General features: G+C 39.1%; 1 protein-coding gene and 1 pseudogene across 1 annotated transcript in view; one reads left to right on the forward strand and one right to left on the reverse strand.

Moving 5' to 3' along the window:
* Positions 1–23,455, reverse strand: part of EHBP1 (EH domain binding protein 1) — a 276,286-nt gene extending 252,831 nt beyond the window's left edge. The window contains exons 1-4 of the mRNA XM_023745988.1: positions 23,160–23,455; positions 22,547–22,604; positions 7,570–7,665; positions 536–589 (exon numbers count right to left, since the gene is read on the reverse strand). Of these exons, the coding sequence (XP_023601756.1) occupies positions 536–589; positions 7,570–7,665; positions 22,547–22,604; positions 23,160–23,455 (504 nt within the window). The remainder of the gene's footprint in view (positions 1–535; positions 590–7,569; positions 7,666–22,546; positions 22,605–23,159) is intronic.
* On the forward strand, positions 8,096–9,357 carry LOC102429549 (annotated as a pseudogene).
* Positions 23,456–23,689: the final 234 nt, after the last annotated feature.

Consider the following 23,689-nt stretch of genomic DNA (forward strand, 5'->3'; position numbering starts at 1 on the left):
GAAACTAACCAAGATCACAGAGCTTGTAAGTGAAAGAGCTAGGGCTTGAAATATCTGACTCCAGAACCCACACTCTTTTTAATTTACTATATTTCCATTGCCTATCTTCCCTAATCCCTATTCAAATATATTACTAAACACCTACCTGCCAGTCACTTAAATTCCACAATATGTAAATTAAAGATTATTAAAGCACCAACCTAGAATCCCTCAACCCAAACAAAAAGTAAAGCATGTGCTTTATTTTAAAAAGATTTCAAAGGTCACTCATGATTTCATTCAACAAATGTTTAAATGAAAATTTGCTGTGAGAAGCACCATGCTAGATGCTGAACAGATAAAAAGTTGAAAAAGACATAGTCTTTCCCTCAAGCCCCCAAAATACATATATAATTCAGTACTGAAGAGCATTTTTACTTTTAAATCACTATTTAATTTTATAAGGCAACATTACTCCTATTACCAAAATGCTAGTGTACCTTAGTAATGTATATAGTAAAAATGTTAAAGAAGACAGACTTTGCCATTAGCTTACATTTTCGATGACAAATGTCCACTCTTTATCTTCAAATTCCTCTGCATGAGGATCCTGTAATAAAAGCAAAATTATAAAATTGATATACATTTCTTTTTTTTTAATTGATTTTAGAAAGGTAGGAAGGGAGAGAGAGAGAAAAACATCGATGTAAGAGAGAGACATCAATCAGTTGCCTCCATACATGCCCCGATTGGGAACTGAACCCATGACCTTCTGGTGCATGGAACAATGCTACAACCAAAAGAGCCACATTTCTTTAATGTAATCAATCAAGCAATAAAATGCAGGCTGCCTTGTTTTCAGCTTTACCAACGTTTTAGGCAGAACGGCTTACTCTATTTCCCTAAATTTAAAGCATTATTTTATATTGAGAAATACTCTATTTCACTTATATTGATGCATATCATCTTCCAGCATTGCATAGATGACAAGATAAAAAGAAACCCGATCACAGACAGATAGCGAGTAAACTATTAAGAAGCACTTTATTTAGATATTAGATGCTTCTATAAAGCCCTGCCTTCATTTTTATACATGTAAATATTTTAAATTAAAAGTATCACTTGAGGCAAGGCTTTCTTCTGAGCAGAGGTTATGTAAACATCTGGGATTTCAAAGCACTGCAAAGGACCTCATACTCTACATAAAATGGCAAACTGGTATGGCTATTGATATATTGAAGGATAATCAATCCTACAACCAAACACAACTTAAAAAAAAAGAAGTACATTTTTGCAAGTATTTATTTGATAAATATTTATTAGATACTTATTATATATAAGGGACTGTAGAGGTGTTATATGGATTCAAATATACTAGTAGTTGTCTTTGCTTTCTAAGACAAAAAAAAATAATCGAAATAAATATGTACTGAATGAAATACATGGTTTCACCAAATACTGGAAAACAACACATCACTTTTTACAGAAATGAACATGAAAACCTTTATGAAGAGAAAGAAGGCATGTGAGCCAGGAGGGATGGTTTAGGACTTCTACAGATATTAGAATACTAGTAAGTAAAAGCAAAAGGCAACAGAGTATAAAACATAAAAAAAAAGTAGTGGGGTCCCATCATATGTACAATTAAGTTATTCAAGGTCACTTCCATGTATTAGAGAAGGGGGAGGGATGAAAATATTGAGAGTGCGACAATATTTAAATAGAGCAGGCTTTTGGCTCAACATTCCAATCTAAGAAGGAGAACGGGCTCTGCTATTCCCCTTCTGGGTCTCAGGTCCCACATGCTGCTCCCAGGGAAGCATCTTTTTCATGTCTGATTCCACTTTAGACTATTATTAATCTTCTGTTTCTATTGCCACAGCCTATTTTGGGTCCTTACCACGGTGCCTAAATAAAAGCAACTGCAGCATTCTCAGTCTGTCTGTCCTCCAATCAATCTTGTACACATTGATTCTCCCAAAGCACAATTCTAACAATGTTAGTACCAACTCAAATTTCTTTAATGACTCCTATATACCTATGGGATAAAGTCAAAACTTGTTAGTTTTACTTCTTTATATGTGTTTACTTATTTTTTTTCCACTGCAATAGCACAGCAGCAACTGATTCTAAGCCGTATTAAGGCAACTATTTCTATCAGTAAATTCACACAAATAGGATAAAAACCTTTCAAAAAGGAGTTTCTTTGGTGGTAATGGGCAGGGAGAGGTAGAAAAGGGTAAAAGGGAAAGAAAGATAGAGAACTCTACTTGATATTTGTTTGCCCAGACTGGCCCAGCCCATGAACTAGGTTTATGGACAGAAAATACTATAATAAAGCTTGAAAAAGCTTTTCCATGGGGAATTTAAGGCACAAACAGTGCTACTTTAGAGACTAAGTAATAAAGCGAGACACAATGCTCAGGAAAGAGACATTTTACCACCCACCCTGCTTGCCCTCCCCCCTCATTTTGTTGAGGAATGAAGCCTAGCTGCAGCACAGCTAGTGCATATTTTTAATACTATTAGTTGTTCACTTGGGACCATACATCTTTTAGATCTCAATTTTGTATTCCGGCACGAGACAACATTCAACCGAGCCACACTGGCAATGGCTGAAATATTATTTTTAAACACCAATGATGTACTACCCCTAAAAGAATAATTTCAATGGGACCAAGGGACACATCTGATACAGCAAAGTGAGTAAAAACATGTAAAATAGCAACAGTAATGTTCATTTTGAAGACACTTCAAAATGGCATCTATAATAATAAAAGGGTAATATGCTAATTAGACCAGATGTCCTTCCAGACAAAGCTGGGCCGGAGGGAAGCCGGTGCCGGCACCCGGAGGAAGGAAGGCCTACACTTGCACGAATTTCGTGCATCAGGCATCTAGTATCTACATAAATAACTATGTTATTCACTAGACAAAAACATTTGTAATGAAGACTGCTTTCAGCTTCAATCAATTAAGTGTTCTTTGTGTCCTACTCTCTATCCTCTAGAGCAGCGGTCGCCAACCGGTGATTCGCGGACCACTGGTGGTCCCTGAGGTCCAAAAGGTTGGCGACTGCTGCTCCAGAGCAGTGATTTTCAACTGGTGTGCCCCAAGAACTTTTAAAACAAGCATTACCTGACTATTTAGTCAGGGGTATTGACTAACCTCTTTTCCTTAGATTGTGAAATAAAAAAATGACAACAGCCAACACAACAATAGCTACCCAGTATGAATGAATTTCATTATACCTTTTTTTTTCCAGATCTGCAAAAACATATTTTTTGGTGTGCTGCAGAATTTTAGTAATTAATTTATGTGTGCCATGAGATGAAAAGGGGTGTAAATCACTGCTCGAGTCTCCTCTCATACCACTGCAGTAGAGAGAAAAATTGAAAATGGCTTAAAGAGCCTTTTTTTCCTTCTCAAAACCCTAAAAGGCTAGTTATTCTTTTACTAGCATCAGATATTTTCAATCTAATTCAAATTTCAAAAACAAGCGTGCAGGCTGAAGAAATTAATTTCTAGTTAAATCACAGAAAAATAAAACATTGATAAGTTCTTTAAAATGCACCTCGACTATGAGCACACCTCTGTGAATATTATACTTCCAACAAAGAGGGTTTAAAGTAGTCTTTTCCTATTTACAAGTTTCAAGATTAAGGGAATTGCAAAATTTATTAAAATAAAATTTAAAAGGGGGAAAATGTGAAAAAGTTTTTCACTTGAATATTTTCAATGATGTTCAAAAACAAGATCCAAAAATTATCATGAAAAAATGAAAAAGTTTTTTTTACTTGATTTACTTTTCTCTGTTATAATTCTGGTGGGATGGGGGAGTCAGGAAGATAAAAATGTTGACTGAAATATTTTTTAAATATTTTAAATGGTCACAAGGTTGCCTTAGCACAAGTGATACAGCAAATGAGGCAGGAAGAGGTATTTGGGTGTGTGTTTTATTTTCCTACACACTATAACACTCAAAGTCATAAAAGTTCAGTGATAAGGATATGCTGAACATTCTCATCAGTACTTGAAAACAACACTTATCTCCTAATCCTCCAAGTGACATATTTCAACAGCCACTTTCAACTCAGAATCACTCAGTGTATATCCTTTCCTCAAACACATGGCTGTCCGCTATTTATCAGCTCTATTCTAACTCCTCTTCACTGTCATCCTCTTTTTTAAAAAAGTTGTATAGCTCTGTCCATTCATTTACTTTACCAATATAAACAACAGACTGAATCAAAACACTCAAAAGATTACTTAAAATTCTTCAAGAATGTCAGAGATCTTGCTGCTGTTGTAATCTATAGTCAAAGTCTTTTGATTACAGAATAGGCAGTACAACGTAGAATACAGAACAGGACTAGCCCTGGTCGGTGTTGGTGTTGTTCAGTGGCTACAGCGTCAGCCCACACATGGGAGGGTCTCGGGTTTGACTCCCAGTCAGAGGCATGTACCTGGGTTGTAGATTCCATCCCCAGTCCCCAGTCAGGGTGCATTCGGGAGGCAACCAATCGATGTATCTCTCTCACATTGATGTTTCTCTCTCTCTCTCTCTCTCTCTCTCTCTCTCTCTCTCTCTCTCTCTCTCTCTCCCCCTCTCTCCCTCCCTCCTTTTCTCCTTCCCTCCCTCCCTCTTTCCCTCCCTCCCTTACACCCTTCTCCTCTCTTTAAAAAGTCCATGGAAAAAATATCCTTGGGTGAGGATTAACAAAACAAAAAAAAAGAAGGGGCTAAATCACAGTGTAACTGAGCAAGTTACCTTCGTTTCTAATCTCAATACAATGGAAATAATCATAGAACCTTAGGGTTGCTGTGAGAATTAAATTAAATACTCCAAAGGTCTCACAATTAACTTCTAATCTTACTGTATTATTCCAGTAGAAAAAATATGGATTACAGGGGTTTCATAACAGGCTTTTAGGACAGCTGACTAAAAGGCAATGGGACAGCTCTGGTCCTCCTGGAGAACAGGAAGAGTAGCTACTGTCTCACCCCTTATTTTAGGCAAACCAAGTATAGTATATATATGACAAGCATAATCAAATAATGTTATAAAGCCAATAACAGTAATATCAAAACTATAAAATACACATAAAATATTAAGAATGTTTTGTAAAATAGAAGAAATGAAACAGAGCATTTGAAAGTAGTATTCCATTCATGGGTTAGTACATTAACATTCATCATACTGTTTTGTTCTACTGATCTCTGCAGTAGTTCCTGAATAAATGAATTAATACAATCGACAACAAAATCAAAAGTAACTTTTTTACACAGATTTCACACTCTAAGCCACATAACAATGCTCTACTTAAATTTAATGTCCTGAAATATTTAGTGGCCAGACTGGTGTGGCTCAGGATGTCACTGGTTCAATTTCTGGACAGGGCACATGCCTGGGTTGTGGGCTCGATCCCCAGTAGGGGGTGTGCAGGAGGCAGCCAATCAATGATTCTCTCTCATCATTGATGTTTCTATCTCTCCCTCTTCCTTCCTCTCTGAAATCAATAAAAATATATTTAAAAACTATATATATGTGTGTGTATATGTATGTGTGTATATATGTGTGTGTGTGTGTGTGTGTGTGTGTGTGTGTGTATATATATATATATATATATATATATATATAATTTAGTGGAGCTTCTTGTAGAGAGCACCTGGGAAGGCACATGGGCATTTCTTTAATTATTGTCAGCTGAAGCCAGTGGCATTGGCAAAGCCACGTCCTGGAAAACATGCTTTGCCAAAAGGCAGGAGTGTTATCAGCTTGACCTTCAGCCCACGTGCCAGGGGGTGGGTTTTGTTATTTAAATCCAGCCAAGCACCAGGAATGAATATGACTGGGGACCACCCAAGAATGCACATAATCTCCTTTGTCTTGACTTTTAGTAAAACTTCCTGTTTTTTGCTGTATAAATAAATAGGCTGTATTGGCTCGGGGTTACTGTCTCTGTCCCTGTCCCAGTCAGAGGACAGTGGTCCCACCCGGCCCCAGCTTTTTTCTTCCATCTCTGTGTCTGTCTCTTTCTTTCATTTTCTCAATCCCCAGCCGTCCCTACTCAGGAACCAGACCGCTCTCTAGCCGCGCTGGACGCGGAGAAGAGAGACATACTTACAGCTTCTCAAGCTTTATGTTACTAAATTATGCTTAATGAAATGTCCCTCTTCCTCCTGTCCTTCTGCGAAAGTAACTTCAAAACAATTGTAATGACTGAAAGAAGAAATAAGCCCTAGCTGGTTTGGCTCAGTGGATAGAGTGCTGGCCTACAGACTGAAGAGTACCAGATTCGATTCCAGTCAAGGGCATGTACCTCGATTGCAGGCTCCTCCCTGGCCCAGGCCCTGGTCAGGGCTCATGCAGGAGGCAACCAATCGATGTGTTTCTCTCACATCGATGTTTTTCTCTGTCTTTCCCTAGCTCTTCCACTCTCTCTAAAAATCAATAGAAAAATATCTTTGGATGAGGATTAAAAAAAAAAAAAAAGGATAAATAAAGCATTCGTTTTCTAATTTCATCATTTTCAAAGAGGCTAAAAAGGTTGTCTCTACTTTTTTTTTTTTTTGAAGTAGATAGGAGTTGGTTAGGAAAGTAAATATGTTAGTACTTAATCACCATATGTGCAAGAAATACATTATAATGTTTCCAGAAATATGGAAAACTTTCAAGAAAAAAACATGTATATAAAACAGGCTGGTAGGTATATGGACACCTGTATTTTTGGATTTACACTTTGAATTTACACTAGAATTTTGCTTTTAAGCCATATTTATAAAATATTAATATCAAGCCCAGCATGTTTAGCTCAGTGGTTGAGCATCAACCCAGGAACCAAGAGGCCGCCGGTTCGATTCCTGGTCAGGGCACATGCCCAGGTTATGGGCTCAATCCCCAGTAGGGGGTATGCAGGAGGCAGCCAATCAATGATGTTTCTCTCTAACTGATGTTTCTATCTCTCTATTCCTCTCCCTTCCTCTCTCTCTAAAAAATCAATAAAAACATTTTTTAAAAAAATAAGTAAAATATTAATATCAGTAAAATATTTACCAAATATAAATTTAAAATTTATCTTCTAATACTATCATCACTAAAATATAGGGTATCCCAAAAAAATGTATACACACACTATGAATAATTATAAAAGTAGTATTTATTAAAATATGTTTTCAAAATTGAGCTATCAGTTGTTAAAGTATTTATCAAATGCTCATTTTAAAACATATCTTGGTATTAGCCAAACATGGCTAACAAAATGAGGCTCAGAACTAAGAATTCCACAAACCACAACTTTCTTAAAGGAAAAGCACTATAAATTTTCCCATGGATAGAACATAGGAAGTAGTAAAAGAAGTATCTTAATTATAATAAATTCAAAAGGACTACCAAATTATTCTGACTTTATAGACCATGAAATACCCTGATACCCTTGCATTGTTAATAAACTGCTATATCCCTAAAAATAATGCACATTAAGGTACGAGGATGGACCCCAATGTATAGAACCATTAATAGTGAAATATTCTCTCATTTAGAACCATGATTATATAATAAATTCTTTATTTTATAAAAATGAAACTTACCTTAAAAAGTGTCACAGTGATTTCAATGTTTTCAGGAACAGGCCATACTACAACACCACGGTATGGATTTTTTATTCCAGGTTGCCAGCTATGAGCCTACCAGAATAAAATAATGGCTTCAATATGAAGTACAGGAAATGCAATGTTAATAATTTAGAAAAATATATTGACCCTACTTAACTATCCATTAGATCTATAGTTTCCCTGAAACAAAAATAACTGGTCAAATAAAGCTTTTCAAGCTTTAAACTTGGGCCATTACAGTTACATCACATGAGAGCTACCATTGACATCTATAAACAAACTTTCACCCTTTCTCCCACCTACATACAAAAGAAGATGCAAAATTGAAGGGTTTTATATTTTCAAAAGCTACTATTCATGACGACAAAATTTTATTAGGAGAAATTTTTAAAAATTACTTTTGTGATCAGGGAACTTAAAGGCAAATTTATTTGTCAAAAGGAAGAAGTGGCTGGCGTACAGCAGCAGCTCTGGCTTCTTGGCTGCAGGAGCAGCTGCTCCAATGCCCCAGAGAGGCCATAGCATCCTGTACTGGCGGGATCAGCTGCGGGCTGGCAGTTCAGAGGCAGACTGGTGCGAGGACAACTACACCATCGTGTCTGCCATCACCAAGTTCTACAACAGGATCAGCAACGTCTTGTTTTTCATTTTACTGCCCATCTTGTTTCATCAGTGTGCAATGTGTTTCAACAATGGCATTTACTTAATATGGACTCTTTTAGTTTTGGTAGGAATTGGATTTGTCTACTTTCACACAACTCTTGAGTTTCCTGGGTCAGATGCTGGATGAACTTGCAATCCTTTGGGTTCTGATGTGTGCTCTGACCATGTGGTTGCCTAGAAGGTCTACTAAAGATCTTCCGGAACGACATGGCAGGTTCAAGGCAGTGGTCTACATCCTGTCTGCAGTTACAACGTGCCTGGAATTTGTCAAGCATGCTATCAACATCTCTCTGAGGACACTGGGGGTTCCTTGCATTGTGCTGCTCATTGCAGAGCTAAAGAGGTGTGACAATGTGCATATATTTAAACTGGGCCTCTTCTCAGGCCTCTGTTGGATCCTTGCCCTCTTCTGGGCCTTCTGTGAACTGCTGCCATCCTTCCACTTTCCCTACCTGCACTGTGTATGGCACATCCTCATCTGCCTAGCCACCTACCTGGGCTACGTTTGTTTTGCCTACTTTGATACTGCCTCTGACTTCCCTGAGCAAGGCCCCATCATCAGGTTCTGGCGTAGTGAGAAATGGGCCTTCATCAGTGTCCCCTACAGTGTCCCTCCTGTGCCAAGAAATCGCCAGTCAAGACCACGTGACTGGGGAGCAGGGTGGACTTCTCTGCTTAGGTGTCTTTGTGTGGGCTTCATGCCAGCAAAGACCCAGAGGGTTCTCAGAGTTGGGGATAGGGTCTATTTTTTTTTTTTTAATTTCTGTTCCCTTGGGCTCTCACTGGTCTGTGGACTATCAGGACACCACTCTTCCCAAAGATGCAAAATAGAGGGCTGAGAACACTAGGTTATCTTCTCAGCATCACTTTTGTTGGATTGTATCCTCTGTGGCAATAATGGTGGGACTCAGTGCTGCATGAGAGTCTGCCGGCTCTAGACCCCACCATTCCCATTGATAGACAGATCCTGCGACATTCAACACCCTCCAACCGTCTGATGGAGGATGCCAGGTTTTCATTTGGGAAAACAATCTCGAACAAATAAAACCCATGGAAGGCTGTGGTTAAGGAAGCTAGTTTTCCAATCGCAGCACTCAATCATCCAGGTTTTACATGCCTTTGTGGATCCTTTCACTTCTACCTCTGCTAAAAGAAAAAGATGTGATTTCAGGTGAGGGTAAAGGTAATGAGAAAACCCCTCTCTGCCAAAAACTACTCTCCACTTTATGCCATTCTTGAAGATGACAAAGTTTTTAAATGTTGACATTGTTTGTCCCCACCCCAGTCGCCTCAGACACACAGAGGAATAGCTGGGTCTATACACAGACCCCTTCCTCACTGCCTGACCTCTGTAACATTGCCAAAGGTCTGTGACAATTGTGATGGGGGAAAGGGGAGGAAAGGGGACACCTGCTTCAAAATTGGGAACCACCACGAAGTTCTGGAAACATGTTCTCATTGGAAACCTCCTATATACTGCCTGTAAATTATCCTCAAGAATCTCTCCCCTGACCTTTCTCTGATTTTTGCTGTGGGAATTACACGCCATGCTCTCACAGTATGAGGGGCTTCTGTAGATTCTCCCAGTATTTGGTCGCTATTCTTCTAAAAAAAAAAAAAAGAATGACTTGCCTGGCTGATGTGGCTCAGTGCTGGCAGTAACAACACATTGGCTGTTTGGGCCATTACTGGTGCAGCAGGGTGAAGCTGTTGCCTTCTGAGTTTTTCTCACATAAAGTGACACTGGCTACAACTAAATCTCCTCTTCATTGGGATAAATGGAAGACTCCAAACTCCCCTGAAGGTGTGAGGTGGGAATTCACGACCTCAGAGATACTCATTTTAACTCAGGCACTTCCTGGTTTGCAACCTTCCATTGTGAGAGAGGGCAGTACAGGCTGTCCTTGTGTAGACAGGAATCATGTCACTGTCTGAAGTATCTAAGAGTTGGGCAGCAGCAGTTTTAGGCATGTCCAGGAACTCTTACTCTGGCTAGAATTTGTACAGACTCTAAGGTGAAAACCCCATTAAAAAACAGAATTTGGAATTTAAAAATGAATGACTTGCCCTAACCGGTTTGGCTCAGTGGATAGAGCGTCAGCCTGTGGACTGAAGGGTCCCAGGTTCGATTCCGGTCAAGGGCATGTACCTTGGTTGCGGGCACATCCCCAGTGGAGAGTGTGCAGGAGGCAGCTGATCGATGTTTCTCTCTCATCGATGTTTCTAACTCTCTATCCCTCTCCCTTCCTCTCTGTAAAAAATCAATAAAATATGTTTTAAAAAAAAATGAATGACTTGCCTGGCTGATGTGGCTCAGTGGCGGAGCATCAACCTATGAACCAGGTCACAGGTTCAATTCCTGGTCAGGGCACATGCCCAAGTTGCAGGCTTGAACCCAATGGGGGACATGCAGAAGGCAGACAATAAATGATTCTCTCTCATCATTGATGTTTCTCTCTTTCCCTCTCCCTACCTCTCTTAAGTCAATAAAAATATATATATTTTAAAAAATGAATAACTTTATCTGACTTCTGTGGTTTTCAAATTATTTTGGCAGCAGAACCCTGTTTGTTGTAAGAAATCTTTTTGGAACTCTAATGTGTGAAATGGGTTGTATTTTATTGGTCTAAATTTATTTTAAGGTTAAACTTATAGCATTTCCTTAATAATATATCAGGCAGTGAAAATGCAAATTAACAATTTGGTGGTTTTCAAGGTAGAAAAATCTGGTACTGAATGAGTGTACATGTTGCTATATTATAGCATAAAAACATATTTTTAAATGAAAAAGAAAGGAAAAAGTAATTGCCTGCTTTGCATTTAAGTTCATTTTCCATTAGACTGTCGATGTTTATTTGGAACAAGTAAAAAAAATAAAGAATGCAGTTTTTGCAGTTAATATTTCTAGTGTGTGTAATTTTAAAGATTTTTTTCCTTGTAAATCTTGGTTATCAAGGTTCCCTAAGGAACCCCCACAAATTTGGGAGTTACCACTATAGTTCTTCCTTTGTGGTGGCATTTCCAGCCAAAGCTGATGGAACATTAGGTATGCCAAGACATCTCAACTAAGTCTTCATCTTTATGGCCTGTAGGACTATCCATGGAAATGCCATGAATGTGATAATAAAAGCTGACAGTTTATAAAGAACTTTCTATATGTCAATCCATGTTTGGAATTTACTTATGTTTAACTCATTTAATCTGCCTAAGAAGCCTATGATGTATAACTACCATTCATTCATTCACTCCACTCACTCACTCACTCACTCGATGATACTGTCTGCCAAGCACTGCCTAGGCACTCGGAGTGGGAAAAAACAAAACAGTCTGCCTTAGTAGAGTTTACAGTATAATAGGAAGAGACATACAAAATAATTAAGTAAAATATATAGTATGTTAGGTGGAGATAATTGCTATGGAGAAAAATAGAAGTATGGAAGAAGGGTAGAGGGGGGCAAAAGAAAGTAACAATTTTCAATGGGTAGTCAGAGAAAGTGTCATTGAGAAGGTAACAGTTAAGAGAAGGCCTTAAGAAGGTGAAAGAATCAGATATATAAATACATGAGAAGAACTTTCCAAGGAGATGGTATAGCAACTGGAAAGGTGCTGAGGCAGTTAGATCACAAGGAGGTCAATGTGGCTGGAGCAGAGTCATCAAAAAGAAGAGGAGTAGGAGACAAGGCCAGAGAAATAATGAGGGTCCAATCATATAAGGATCTGGGAGGCCATTGCAAAGAGTTTGGCTTGTAATTTGAGGGAGACAGGAAGCTACTAGAGGGTTTTAAGCAGAAAAACGATAACCTAAATAATGTTTTAACAGATTCATTCCAGCTAATGTATCAAGAATAGGCTCCAGACATAAGAAAGGAAAACAAGGAGAAGAAGTAAGAAGCTACTGCAATAAACCAGGAGAAAGCTGATAGTGACTTGGCTTGGAATGGTAGAAAGATGGTATAAAATGACTAGCTAGATTCTGAAAATATTTTTATATTTTCAAAACAGAATCCATAAGATCTGCTGTCTGATTAGATGAGAGGAAGAAAGTAGACATGGCAATTCTAAGGCCTTTGCCCTTGTTGAGCAGGTAGAAGAAAGGAACAGCTATTAACAACCAAGCAAGATTGCAGGAGGGGCAGGTTTGGAAAGACAGAGAACTCAGTTTTACACACATTAAATCTGAGGTGCCTAGGAGACATTCAAGTACAGATGTTCAAATAGACTGCTAAATATACTAGTATATCTCTGGGATTATATATTGGGGAATCATTAGCATACAGGTGATACCTAAAGCTTAAGAGTGGATGTGATACCAAGGGAGTATAGATAAAGAATATAAAGACACAGCCCTAGCCAGTTTGGCTCAGTAGATAGAGCATTGGCCTGCAGACTGAAGGGTCCCAGGTTCGATTCCAGTCAAGGGCACATGCCCGGGTTGCAGGCTTGATCCCCCAGTAGGGGTCGTGCAGGGGGCAGCCAATCAATGATTTCCTCTCAACATTGATGTTTCTAACTCTCTCTCCCTCTCCCTTCCTCTGTGCAATCAATAAAAATATTTAAAAATGAAGAAGAAGAATATAAAGGCACAAGCACTAAACCTTGGAGCACAATATTTACAGGTCAAGGAAATGAGAAGGAATCAGAAAAGGATGGTCAGTAAAGCAGAAGGAAAAGTAGAAGTGTACTGGGATCCTGAAAGTCTAGTCAAGAAAATGTTTCCAAGAAAAAGGAACAATCAACCACCTGTGCCAAATGTTAGTGATATGTCAAATAGGATGAGACCTGAAAAATAACCACTGGATTTAACAAAGCAGAAGCTATTATTGACTTCACAAGAGTAAGTTTCAGTAGAGTGATGACGGCAAATGCCTGGGTTCAAGAAAGAATAGGAGGAAAGAAATTGAAGATAGCAAGTACAAACAACTCCTCTGAGGTGTTTTGTTTAAAGAGAAGAGAGAAGTTGTTTGGTTGCTAGTGGGAAAAATACTGTCAGAGAGAATTTTTTTAAGAAGAAAAAAATATTTTCGGAGAAACCAAGATGGCGGCATAGGTAAACACTGGAGATTGCTGCCTCGAACAACCACTTCAAAAATACAACTAAAAGATGGAACGGACATCATCCAGAACCACAGGAAGGCTGGCTGAGTGGAAATTCTACAACTAGAAGGAAAGAGAAAAGCATACCGAGACTCAGAGGAAGCGCAGTACGGGAGTAAAATACTAAGGTGCGGAGTGCATGCGGAGCGGGCTGGCGGCTGAGGGCGCGGTTGTCGTTTTCAATTGGGAGGGAGTCTCAGGCTCTGAGCTCCAGTTCCGGGCGAGTCTCTAGGGACCCAGGCTCATACGGGAGAAGCAGGACTGTCTGGCATAGGTCGGAACCCGAGGGCAGCTTTCTCTCCGAGGGGCTTGCAGGGATTACTGGGACACTGAGAAGCAGAGCCTCTGAAGGCAAGACTGAGAGCAGCCATAACTGCTAGCCCCGCCCTATTGATCCCATGGGACCCGCCCAGCCCAAGCCCTGCAGGGAGGCTTTTGGTGGATAGCCGCAGGCAAAGGCTAGATTAGCACCTCCCTAGAGATCCAGGAGCCAGGAAGCCCAGAGGTCAGAGTGGGACCATCCAGTTTGCAGCTCCGTGGAACCATAAAAGACACACTCAGGGGGCAGATTCAGTGAGCACCAAAGTCCCATTGAAGCAAGTCTTGCCCCAGAGGGGTGTCTCCAGCACAGAAGTTCTCCCACTGCAGACACAGCTGATTCTCACAGCCAATTGGCCTGGAGGTCAATTCCTCCCAGTGATAACTACAACAATCAAGGCTTAATTACAACAAGACTGTGCACAAAACCCACAAGGGGGTGCACCAAGAGTGTCTACCTCAGTTAATTGGGACACTTAGCACAGAAAGGCACTCTATCGACACAGCGAAGCATAAAAAATGCCAAGACAAAGAAACAGGACACAAATGACAGAAATGGAGGAAAGCAAACTGCTGGATATAGAGTTCAAAACCACACTTTTAAGGTCTTTAAAGAACTGTCTAGAAGCCGCCGATAAATTTAATAAGGCCCTCAAAAAGACTGGTGAGACCGCCGATAAATGTAGTGAGATCTTCAAGAAATCTAGTGAAACCCTTGATGTTGTGATAAAGGACCAACTAGAAATTAAGCATACAGTGACTGAAATAAAGAATATTATACAGACTCCCAACAGCAGACCAGAGGATCGCAAGAATCAAGTCAAAGATTTGAAATACGAAGAAGCAAAAAACACCCAACCAGAAAAGCAAAATGAAAAAAGAATCCAAAAATACAAAGATAGTGTAAGGAGCCTCTGGGACAGCTTCAAGCGTACCAACATCCGAATTATAGGGGTGCCAGAAGAAGAGAGAGAGCAAGATATTGAAAACCTATTTGAAGAAATAATGACAGAAAACTTCCCCTACCTGGTGAAAGAAATAGACTTCCAAGTCCAGGAAGCGCATAGAACCCCAAACAAAAGGAATCCAAAGAGGACCACACCAAGACACATCATAATTAAAATGCCAAGAGCAAAAGACAAAGAGAGAACCCTAAAAGCAACAAGAGAAAGAAAATCAGTTACCTACAAAGGAGTACCCATACGAATGTCAGCTGATTTCTCACCAGAAACTTTGCAGGCCAGAAGGGAGTGGCAAGAAATATTCAAAGTGATGAATACCAAGAACCTACAACCAAGACTACTTTATCCAGCAAAGCTATCATTCAGAAGTAAAGGCCAGATAAAGAGCTTCACAGATAAGGAAAAGCTAAAAGAGTTCATCACCACCAAACCAGTATTATATGAAATGCTGAAAGGTATCCTTTAAGAAGAAGAAGAAGAAGAAAAAGCTAAAGATACAAATTATGAACAACAAATACACATCTATCAACAAGTGAATCTAAAAATCAAGTGAATAAATAATCTGATGAACAGTATGAACTGGTGATTGTAATAGAATCAGGGACATAGAAAGGGAATGGACTGACTATTCTTGGGGGGGGGGGGGAGAAAGGGGTGTGGGGGGTGCGGGAAGAGATTGGACAATAATCGTGCACCTATGGATGAGGACAGTGGGTGGGGAGTGAGGGCGGAGGGTGGGGTGGGAACTGGGTGGAGGGGAGTTATGGTGGGAAAAAAGAGGAACCAATGTAATAATCTGAACAATAAAGATTTAATTTTAAAAAAAAATAAAAAAAATATTTTCACGCTGATGGAAAATATCTATTTAAGAAGGACAATTTAATGATACAGAAGAGAAAGAATTGCTAGAGTAATGTCCTTAACAGTACAAAAGGAGACAGATTCACCACAGACCACTCTGCAATAGCAGGAAAGAAGTTTGAGTACATGAGTGCAGATGCATGTGAGTGAGCAGATTTAAGAAACAAGGAAACCAAGGCACCGACTGACCAAAGATCACAAAGCAAGTAAGTGGCAGAAACTGGATTTGAACCCAGGAAATAGAATTGAGAAGAGATTAAGATCATGGAATCTTACCATGCAAGATATTAAGAGATTAAGAGAGCCCTGACCAGCTTGGCTCATTGGATAGAGGTCCCAGGTTCGATTCCGGTCAAGGGCATGTACCTTGGTTGTGGCACATCCCCAGTAGGGGGTGTGCAGGAGGCAGCTGATCGATGTTTCTAACTCTCTATCCCTCTCCCTTCCTCTCTGTAAAAAATCAATAAAATATATTTTTTTAAAAAAAGAGATTTATACCATGCAAATCTTTTCAGTCTTATTAGCTACAATACCAGCAGAAGATGTAGGTTTAGCAGTGTTCTCACCCTCCAACCCATAAATTGTCAATAATTCTCCCTCTATTCTCTCTCCACTGCTTCCAATCACAAAACTTCAGATGAGAAAAGGGAAGTAGAGACTCACCACATTAGCACACCATAGTCAAGGTAAAAAACCAAGTTTTGTTGATTAAAAAATATCTCCAGAAATTCCTCTGCTTATTCCCCTTCCTATTTCCATGCTTGTTATAGTCTTAAAACAAAACTCCATAAAGTAAACAATCTCCATTTTGAAAAATAAATTTCTGCCTTAGATAATCTTTAATCAAAACTCCACTCTACATACTCTACATACTTAATTCTGAAGACTTATGACAACTCTAATTATCATGTACTGGGAAGGTAGACCAGGCTATTTCTCTAGTGTCTTCAAACTTCCCATAATTATATTTTCATTTTCATTTTCATAGCCTCCACATACAATAGAAACATAAAGAGAATAACAACTTCTCTGACCCACAGAAGAAAAGATGTCTTTGAAAAATTCTTTATGACAAAAAAAATTGCCATAAAAGAATTTTAGGCCTGAATATATTCTTAGGAAATCTAGACCAAATCTATAAAAGGAAATAGAAGCAACCAAAGAGTAAATGACTTGCTTGAACCCTACTAGTAAACAGTAGAAGAACCAGACTCAATGATTTCCAAGTTCAGAGTTCTTCATCCAACCAACATCAAGCCCAGCTCTATCCCTGATTCATATGGTAGTCAAGAAAATAGTCTTCTATCGCTAAGGTCTTAATATTTATATGAATAACAGATCAAAAATGGGGAAAACAGGGATTGTGGAATTCACCCACCATCTGGGCAGTTAAGAGATGGTGGTTTCAGATAATTTCCTCAGGTCTCCTAATGCTGGTCCTCTAAATGACCTCTTTCAATCCTCAGTTTTGAATCAGGGAATGGTAATTCAATTACTTAACAAACAAAAATATAATCTGCTTAACAAACTAAAAATCTTTTTTTTTTAAATAAAAAGAAATGGAAGGATGGTAGTTCCCAAGTTGCTAGTGTGCTGCCATTTTCTCACTATTCTATCGAGCACCTCTCTTCCCAGTGAGAAAGGTCCAACTAAGAGATCTGGCTTTCTGCCCAACCATCATGGCTCAGTGGCTGAGCGTCAACCTATGAACCAGGAGGTCACAGATTCGATTCCCACCCAGGTTGTGGGCTTGATACCCACTGGAGGGGCATGCAGGAGGCAGCCAATCAATGATTCTCTCTCATGGTTGATGTTTCTATCTCTCCTTTCCCTTCTTCTCTGAAGTTAATAAATATATATATATATATATATATATATATATTTTTTTTTTTAAAGAGCTCTGGCTTTCTGATATTCTTTCCAGAGACTGTATAACCTGGCTAAGAGAGGACAATGAAACAATATCAAATAGTCCAGCTGAACAGCTGGCAATGCCAGCTTTATAATGTTAATGAATTATTATATATTAGACAAAAAGCAGGACCAGTTTTACTGAAGAGGAAAAGGTTATGCACATAAGTGGCAAACATGAAAAAAATGGCTTTTCTATTTTCAAAGAGCTTACTACAACCTCTACCTCAAACTGAATTCAAGTATCTGAAGATAGAACAAGAATGAAAAGTCTAATACAGGTAACTAAAAATAGCTATGGTAATAAACATCTAATTGTACAAATCCACAGGGACAGTAATTTAGGTTCTTAAGAATTTGATATAGAAAAAGTACATCATATTGGCAAATATCAGCACTATAATAACCCGAATCAGTTTTCATTCAGGGTAACAGAAAGGATTTCCCTATGAAATAATTAGGTACAAAAGCATAGGTACAGCTATTTAGCGCCTCAGTATGGTAATGAAAGGCAAGTTAATCATTTTCCAGTATCCTAGTACAGATAATGGTTGCAATAATCCAGTTCCCCTTATACAAATTTTCTCACATTTTAATCACATCACAGATCCTTTGGCATCTGCCAAAAAAGGCCTAGGAAAAAAGGCAAAATTTCTCAATTTGTGGTATCTACACTAATAAAAGAGAAAGATGCAAGTTGGCCATACCTTCACGACGCCCACCAGCCAATCAGGAGTGAGTATGCAAATTAACCCAACAAATATGGCGGGTTAATTTGCATACGCAGGTGCTGAGAGGCCGGGGGCGGGGCAGGACACTTGTGCCGTCGCCATGGCAACTATGCAGGCATTCCACACTGCCCCAACCGCTCCAGGCCTCTGGGCAGCGTGGGAAGGCAGAAAGGCGCCTCCAGGCTGGAGCAAAGGCGGTGCCGGCAGCCAGGGGCAGGAAGGCCCATGAATCTTCGTGCATCGGGCCTCTAGTTTACTCTATAAAATGTTTTATTTTCTAATTATTTCATGTCATACTTTACCTAAAAGATATGTACCTTGTATAGAACCAAACACAGAATATGCACTCACTTTTTATTTTCGATTCCTACAAAAATGAAAATATTTCACTGAAAATTTGTAATTGTTATATAGATATTAAGTTGATAATTTTCAATTTAAACTGCATGCACTCAAAAGTTTAGGATGTCAGATATAAAGTTATCTTAGAGCTGCCACCATCACCACTATAAGGCAAAGTTCTGCAATTGTAGCCTCCCCTCTTGATATTGTAGTGCGTTGTAAAGGCTGTAATACAACCACAAGAAAGTAAAGGTGTAATACAACCACAAGAAAGTAAAGGTGTAATACAACCACAAGAAAGTAAAGGGCAAGAAAGTAAAGGTGGTAATGCCATAAAAAAGCTAGTGAGGACTTTAGAATTCTGGTTTCCCTTTGGCATTCTCCCATCTCTCTGTGAGTTTAAATTTATAGTTCGCACACTGGATTTAAGGCACAGGCTACTCTGCCACAATTTTTCTGGTCTAACATAATTGCCCTGCTTCCTATTAACACTTATTATATCCTGAAAAATAATTTATTTAAGCATATACACATGAACTGCAGCCTAATAACCTTTATTATAAATGCCATGACTTAAGAAGATGAGGGGAAGCTGCATATTGTGTTAATTAGCCATGATAATTATTTTCTCAATAAAAGATAATTCAGCAAAGAGCTCTTTGTAGATTTAGCAATAAAAATAGATATGTATCTAAAGAAAGTGATTAATAAACTAAGAACTAAACTTTAAATCAAGTAATGCAATGTGCCTTAATATTTTACTATCTAATCTGATAGTTATCTGGTATCAGTTATAAATTTGAATCAACCAATATAAAAAAAAGTAGATACACTCAGAATCAGGAAAGATAAGTAGAAAGCTAAACAGATGATAAAAAAAAATTGATAACTGTGTAGCTCAAACTCTTTTCAGAACCATATTTAAAATTAAAAACTAGCCGTAACCGGTTTGGCTCAGTGGATAGAGCGTCGGCCTGCGGACTGAAGGGTCCCAGGTTCGATTCCGGTCAAGGGCATGTACCTTGGTTGCGGGCACATACCCAGTGGGGGGTGTGCAGGAGGCAGCTGATCGATGTTTCTCTCTCATCGATGTTTCTAACTCTCTACCCCTCTCCTTCCCTCTCTGTAAGAAATCAATAAAATATATTTTTAAAAAAAAATTAAAAACTAGAATATTTTCTGGCTAGTGGTTGCAGAGATCTGTTTTCCCCTAAGTGATTTCAGTAGGACTTAGCAGCAAATAATGTATATTTTAAAGGAACACAGAAGAGTCTTTTCAGAAGAAAACAATGATTCTACTATTTGGATTTAATATAACTGATAGCTAATTTTTAAAAAATAGCTGGAAACAAGAATTTGAAAATGTCTTAAGTTTCTCAAGATTAAGAAGTTATCTGCTTTCAAAACAACAATGAGGTACCATCTCACACCTGTCAGAATGGCTATCATCAACAAATCAACAAACGACAAGTGCTGGAGAGGATGCAGAGAAAAAGGAACACTCATGCACTGCTGGTGGGAATGCAGACTGGTGCAGCCACTGTGGAGAACAGTATGGAGTTTCCTCAAAAAACTAAAAATGGAACTCCAATCTGACCCAGTGATTCCACTTCTAGGAATATATCCCAAGAAAACAGAAACACCAATCACAAAGGATATATGCATCCCTATGTTCTTAGCAGCACAATTTACCATAGCAAAGATCTGGAAACAGCCTAAGTGCCCATCAGCAGATGAATGGATTAGAAAACTGTGGTACATCTACACGATGGAATACTATGCTGCTGTAAAAAAGAAGGAATTCTTACCATTTGCAACAGCATGGATGGACCTGGAGAGCATTATGCTAAGTGAAATAAGCCAGTCAATGAAAGAAAAATACCACATGATCTCACTCATTTGTGGATAATTAAGACCATTATAAACTGATGAACAAAAATAGATACAGAGGCAGAGCAACATCGAACAGAGTGAAGGCTGGGGAGGGTTGGGGCGGGGGTAAGAGATCAACCAAAGAACTTGTATGCATGCATATAAGCATAACCAATGGACACAAGATACTGGGGAGTATGGGAGGCCAGGGGAAGGTCAAGGGGAGGAAAAAAAAGGAGACATATATAATACTCTTTGTAATACTTTAAGCAATAAAACAAAATTTTTTTAAAAAAACGTTATTTGCTTAACTTTTATAATAATACCATAATCATTTCCTCTGCAGCTTCTGGAACTGATTTTTATGACCTTATTTAGCTGTTGCATACAACTTATAAAACAGCCTTTTTAATATTATGCATATGCTATAATAAGTTTAACACATTATGGGAATAAAACACAATGATTCTAAAATATACAGAAGGGATTTAAAATATTAAAATCATCACAACTGAAAAATTCGTCTAACAAATAAGAAATAATTCCTTCTAGAAAATATTGCATTCTGAGAAAAATCAACCTGTAGCCTCATTTTTGCATTTCACCATATGGATTCAATTACTATTTGATACAATATATTTTAAAAATCTGGATGTAAAATAAAAATTATTAGCAACTAAATAAAAAGTGTACTTAACTTCAAAAGCATGGATATTCTGAATTTACCTATAATCTAAAGTATTTCATTATGTTTCATAATTTTCCTAAGAAAATAATGGTATCTAATTATTAAAAGGGGGATCACTTTCTGTTGACATAGCTAAATACATTTAGGGACTATTTCTAATGTTTATAATTGTAGTCATATTCATCTATTAATTATACTTAGTGATGATTTTATATTGGTTTTTTTCCAAAGCTTAAGGCCCAATCACCAAAACCTACAAGAAGATCTTAAGTTTATTTTCAGAACCCATATGTAAATATATAAGAAAATATTCTAGATCTAAAATATAATGCCCCAAAACTATAAATGTATGCTTTGAAGATGATGCCATTCATGCTATAAAGCAACTGAGTATTTCCTATAATGCTAGTGGGATTACATTTAAAAGTAAAAAAATTTATCTACCTTATTACCAGTGATTCTATTCCTAAGTGTTTCCCCCAAAAGAAATGTAAAATTTTTTTTTCCCCCAAAAATCTCTGTGATAGTAGTATTTTTAAGGGGGGTTTTTTCTCAAAATGGGAAATATTTTCCAATTTCCCCGGAAATTAAACAAAATTTTTTACCACCAGTGTGGGTTTACAAACCTGGGGGCCCAAGGCTTAAATTTCTTCCAACCCCCCCCCCCCCCCCCCCGCAGCAGCTGCCTCAGCCCTCGTAGCCCTGGCTTCGTCTGGAAGGACGTCCAGAAGGACGTCTGGTCTAATTAGCATATTATGCTTTTATTAGTATAGATTACATTGCAGTATTACTTACATAATGAAATACTTCTCAGGAATAAAAAACTACCAATATACAAAATAACATGACTACACCTCAGAAACATACTGATGGAAATAGTGGAAATAGTCTGTATCTTGATAAGAATGGTAATTATACAAGTATATATTAATCAAAACTCACTACATCATATAATTAACATCTGTGTGTTACACTGTATGTAAATTTTAGCTCAATAAAAATAAAATTTGAAAAGATACCCTAAATAAAAATCTGTGCAATTGCTATTGAACATTTTAAAATTCTATTCTACTCTCCATAAAGCTATCAGTCCAAAAAATATAAGCCTTTGAAAAAAACAAACCCTTCTCTTCTTCAACTCAGCAATGGACTCAGATAACTCATCATTCCTTATGTGTGCCCCAACCTCATCCTCTTGGAATCTGAATAAATTATTCCTACGTACATTTTATAAGTGGTGCCTATTTAATTCATGATACCCTAGTATAGGGAAGTTAGATAACTACTTACTCCAGGCTACCAAATCCAAGATCAAGGCTCAGATATCGGGCTTCCATTTTAAGAACTTTAGAACAAGATTACAATGCCTGGTCAATCATTTTAGTAGACTAGAAATAACCTAAGACATCTAATAATGCTTTAAAATATTCAATGGTAGGGCCAGAGAAGCTTAATAATTTAACTTAAAATTGAATTCAATATTTAGGTGAGAAATGTAGAAACAGACTAACCTTAGAAGACTTCCTTCGGCTTCTTCTTGTCCAAACTACCACCAATTTATCTGGCTGCCTGCCAAACAAGAAAAAGATTAAATATAATTTATCTTAAATCAAAGTGATGTGAGGTTTGGTTCCAGTATTTTTAAATTTTAATATTTGTATTGATTTTGGGGGGTGGGAGGGCTTAATCCTCACCTGAGGATACGTTTCCATTGATTTTTTGGGAGAGTGGAAGAGAGTGGGAAAGACAGAAACATCTATGTGAGAGAACACATCGATTGGCTGCCTCCTGCATGCCCACTACTGGTGAGTTACTTAAATGTGTTGTGGAGGAAGTTAAAGTGAAACAATACTTTGGAATTGAATATGAACAAAGAGTTAAATAATTTAATTTTTTAAATTTCGCTGAACTTAACTCTCAAACAGTTGAATTAGTTTGTTTCCTAAAACAATAGAAGTTTGGAGGGTGTGTTTTTTGTCTTAACATAAATGCTTCCTGAAAGGGCCGGCGGGGCACGTGGCCCCGCAGGCGTCCGGCAGGGAGGATGACTGGCCAAGGGCCCCTCTCAGGCCCGTGAGATGTGGCGCCTCCTGGCGCGAAGGGCGCCCCGGAGCCGCGGGTTACCGCGGAGACCGCACGCTGACCGCCGATGCCTCGGGGTCAGGCGTGCGTCTTCCCGCCCCCCGGCGCCGGGCAGAGCAGGAACACGGGTGGAAGGCGGGTGAAGCGCGGCCTCCTGAGGCGGCATGGAGGCCGGCGAGGACGCCCACCGGCGGGGCGCATGGCTCGGATGCAGCTCGCGGCCACCGGGCTGGGGCTCCGAGGCTGGGCGGTTCCACTCTGCCTCCACCGCCTCCAGCGCGCCGCGCTGGGCCCGACGGGCGGCTGAGAGGAGCTGCGAGAGAGGGACGGGCAGCCATGGCCGAGGCAGCGCCTGACCAGATAGGCGCAGGCCCGCGGACGCCCAGACGGACCGGGCCGCCCTCCTCGGCCTCCGAGTCACTTTCGGGCCGAGCAGCCGGGCGACCCAAGGGCCAGGCGGGGTGGTGGGCGGCCCGCTTCCCGGTGACGCCCACGGCGGCAGCCTTGCATGGGAGCCGAGTGGCCGGCGTCCCATCCATTAAGGGACCTCCATTTTGTAGGGAACCATGTGC

This window comes from Myotis lucifugus, unplaced genomic scaffold (assembly GCF_000147115.1).
Source record: "Myotis lucifugus unplaced genomic scaffold, Myoluc2.0 scaffold_6, whole genome shotgun sequence".
NCBI classification, from domain to species: domain Eukaryota; kingdom Metazoa; phylum Chordata; class Mammalia; order Chiroptera; family Vespertilionidae; genus Myotis; species Myotis lucifugus.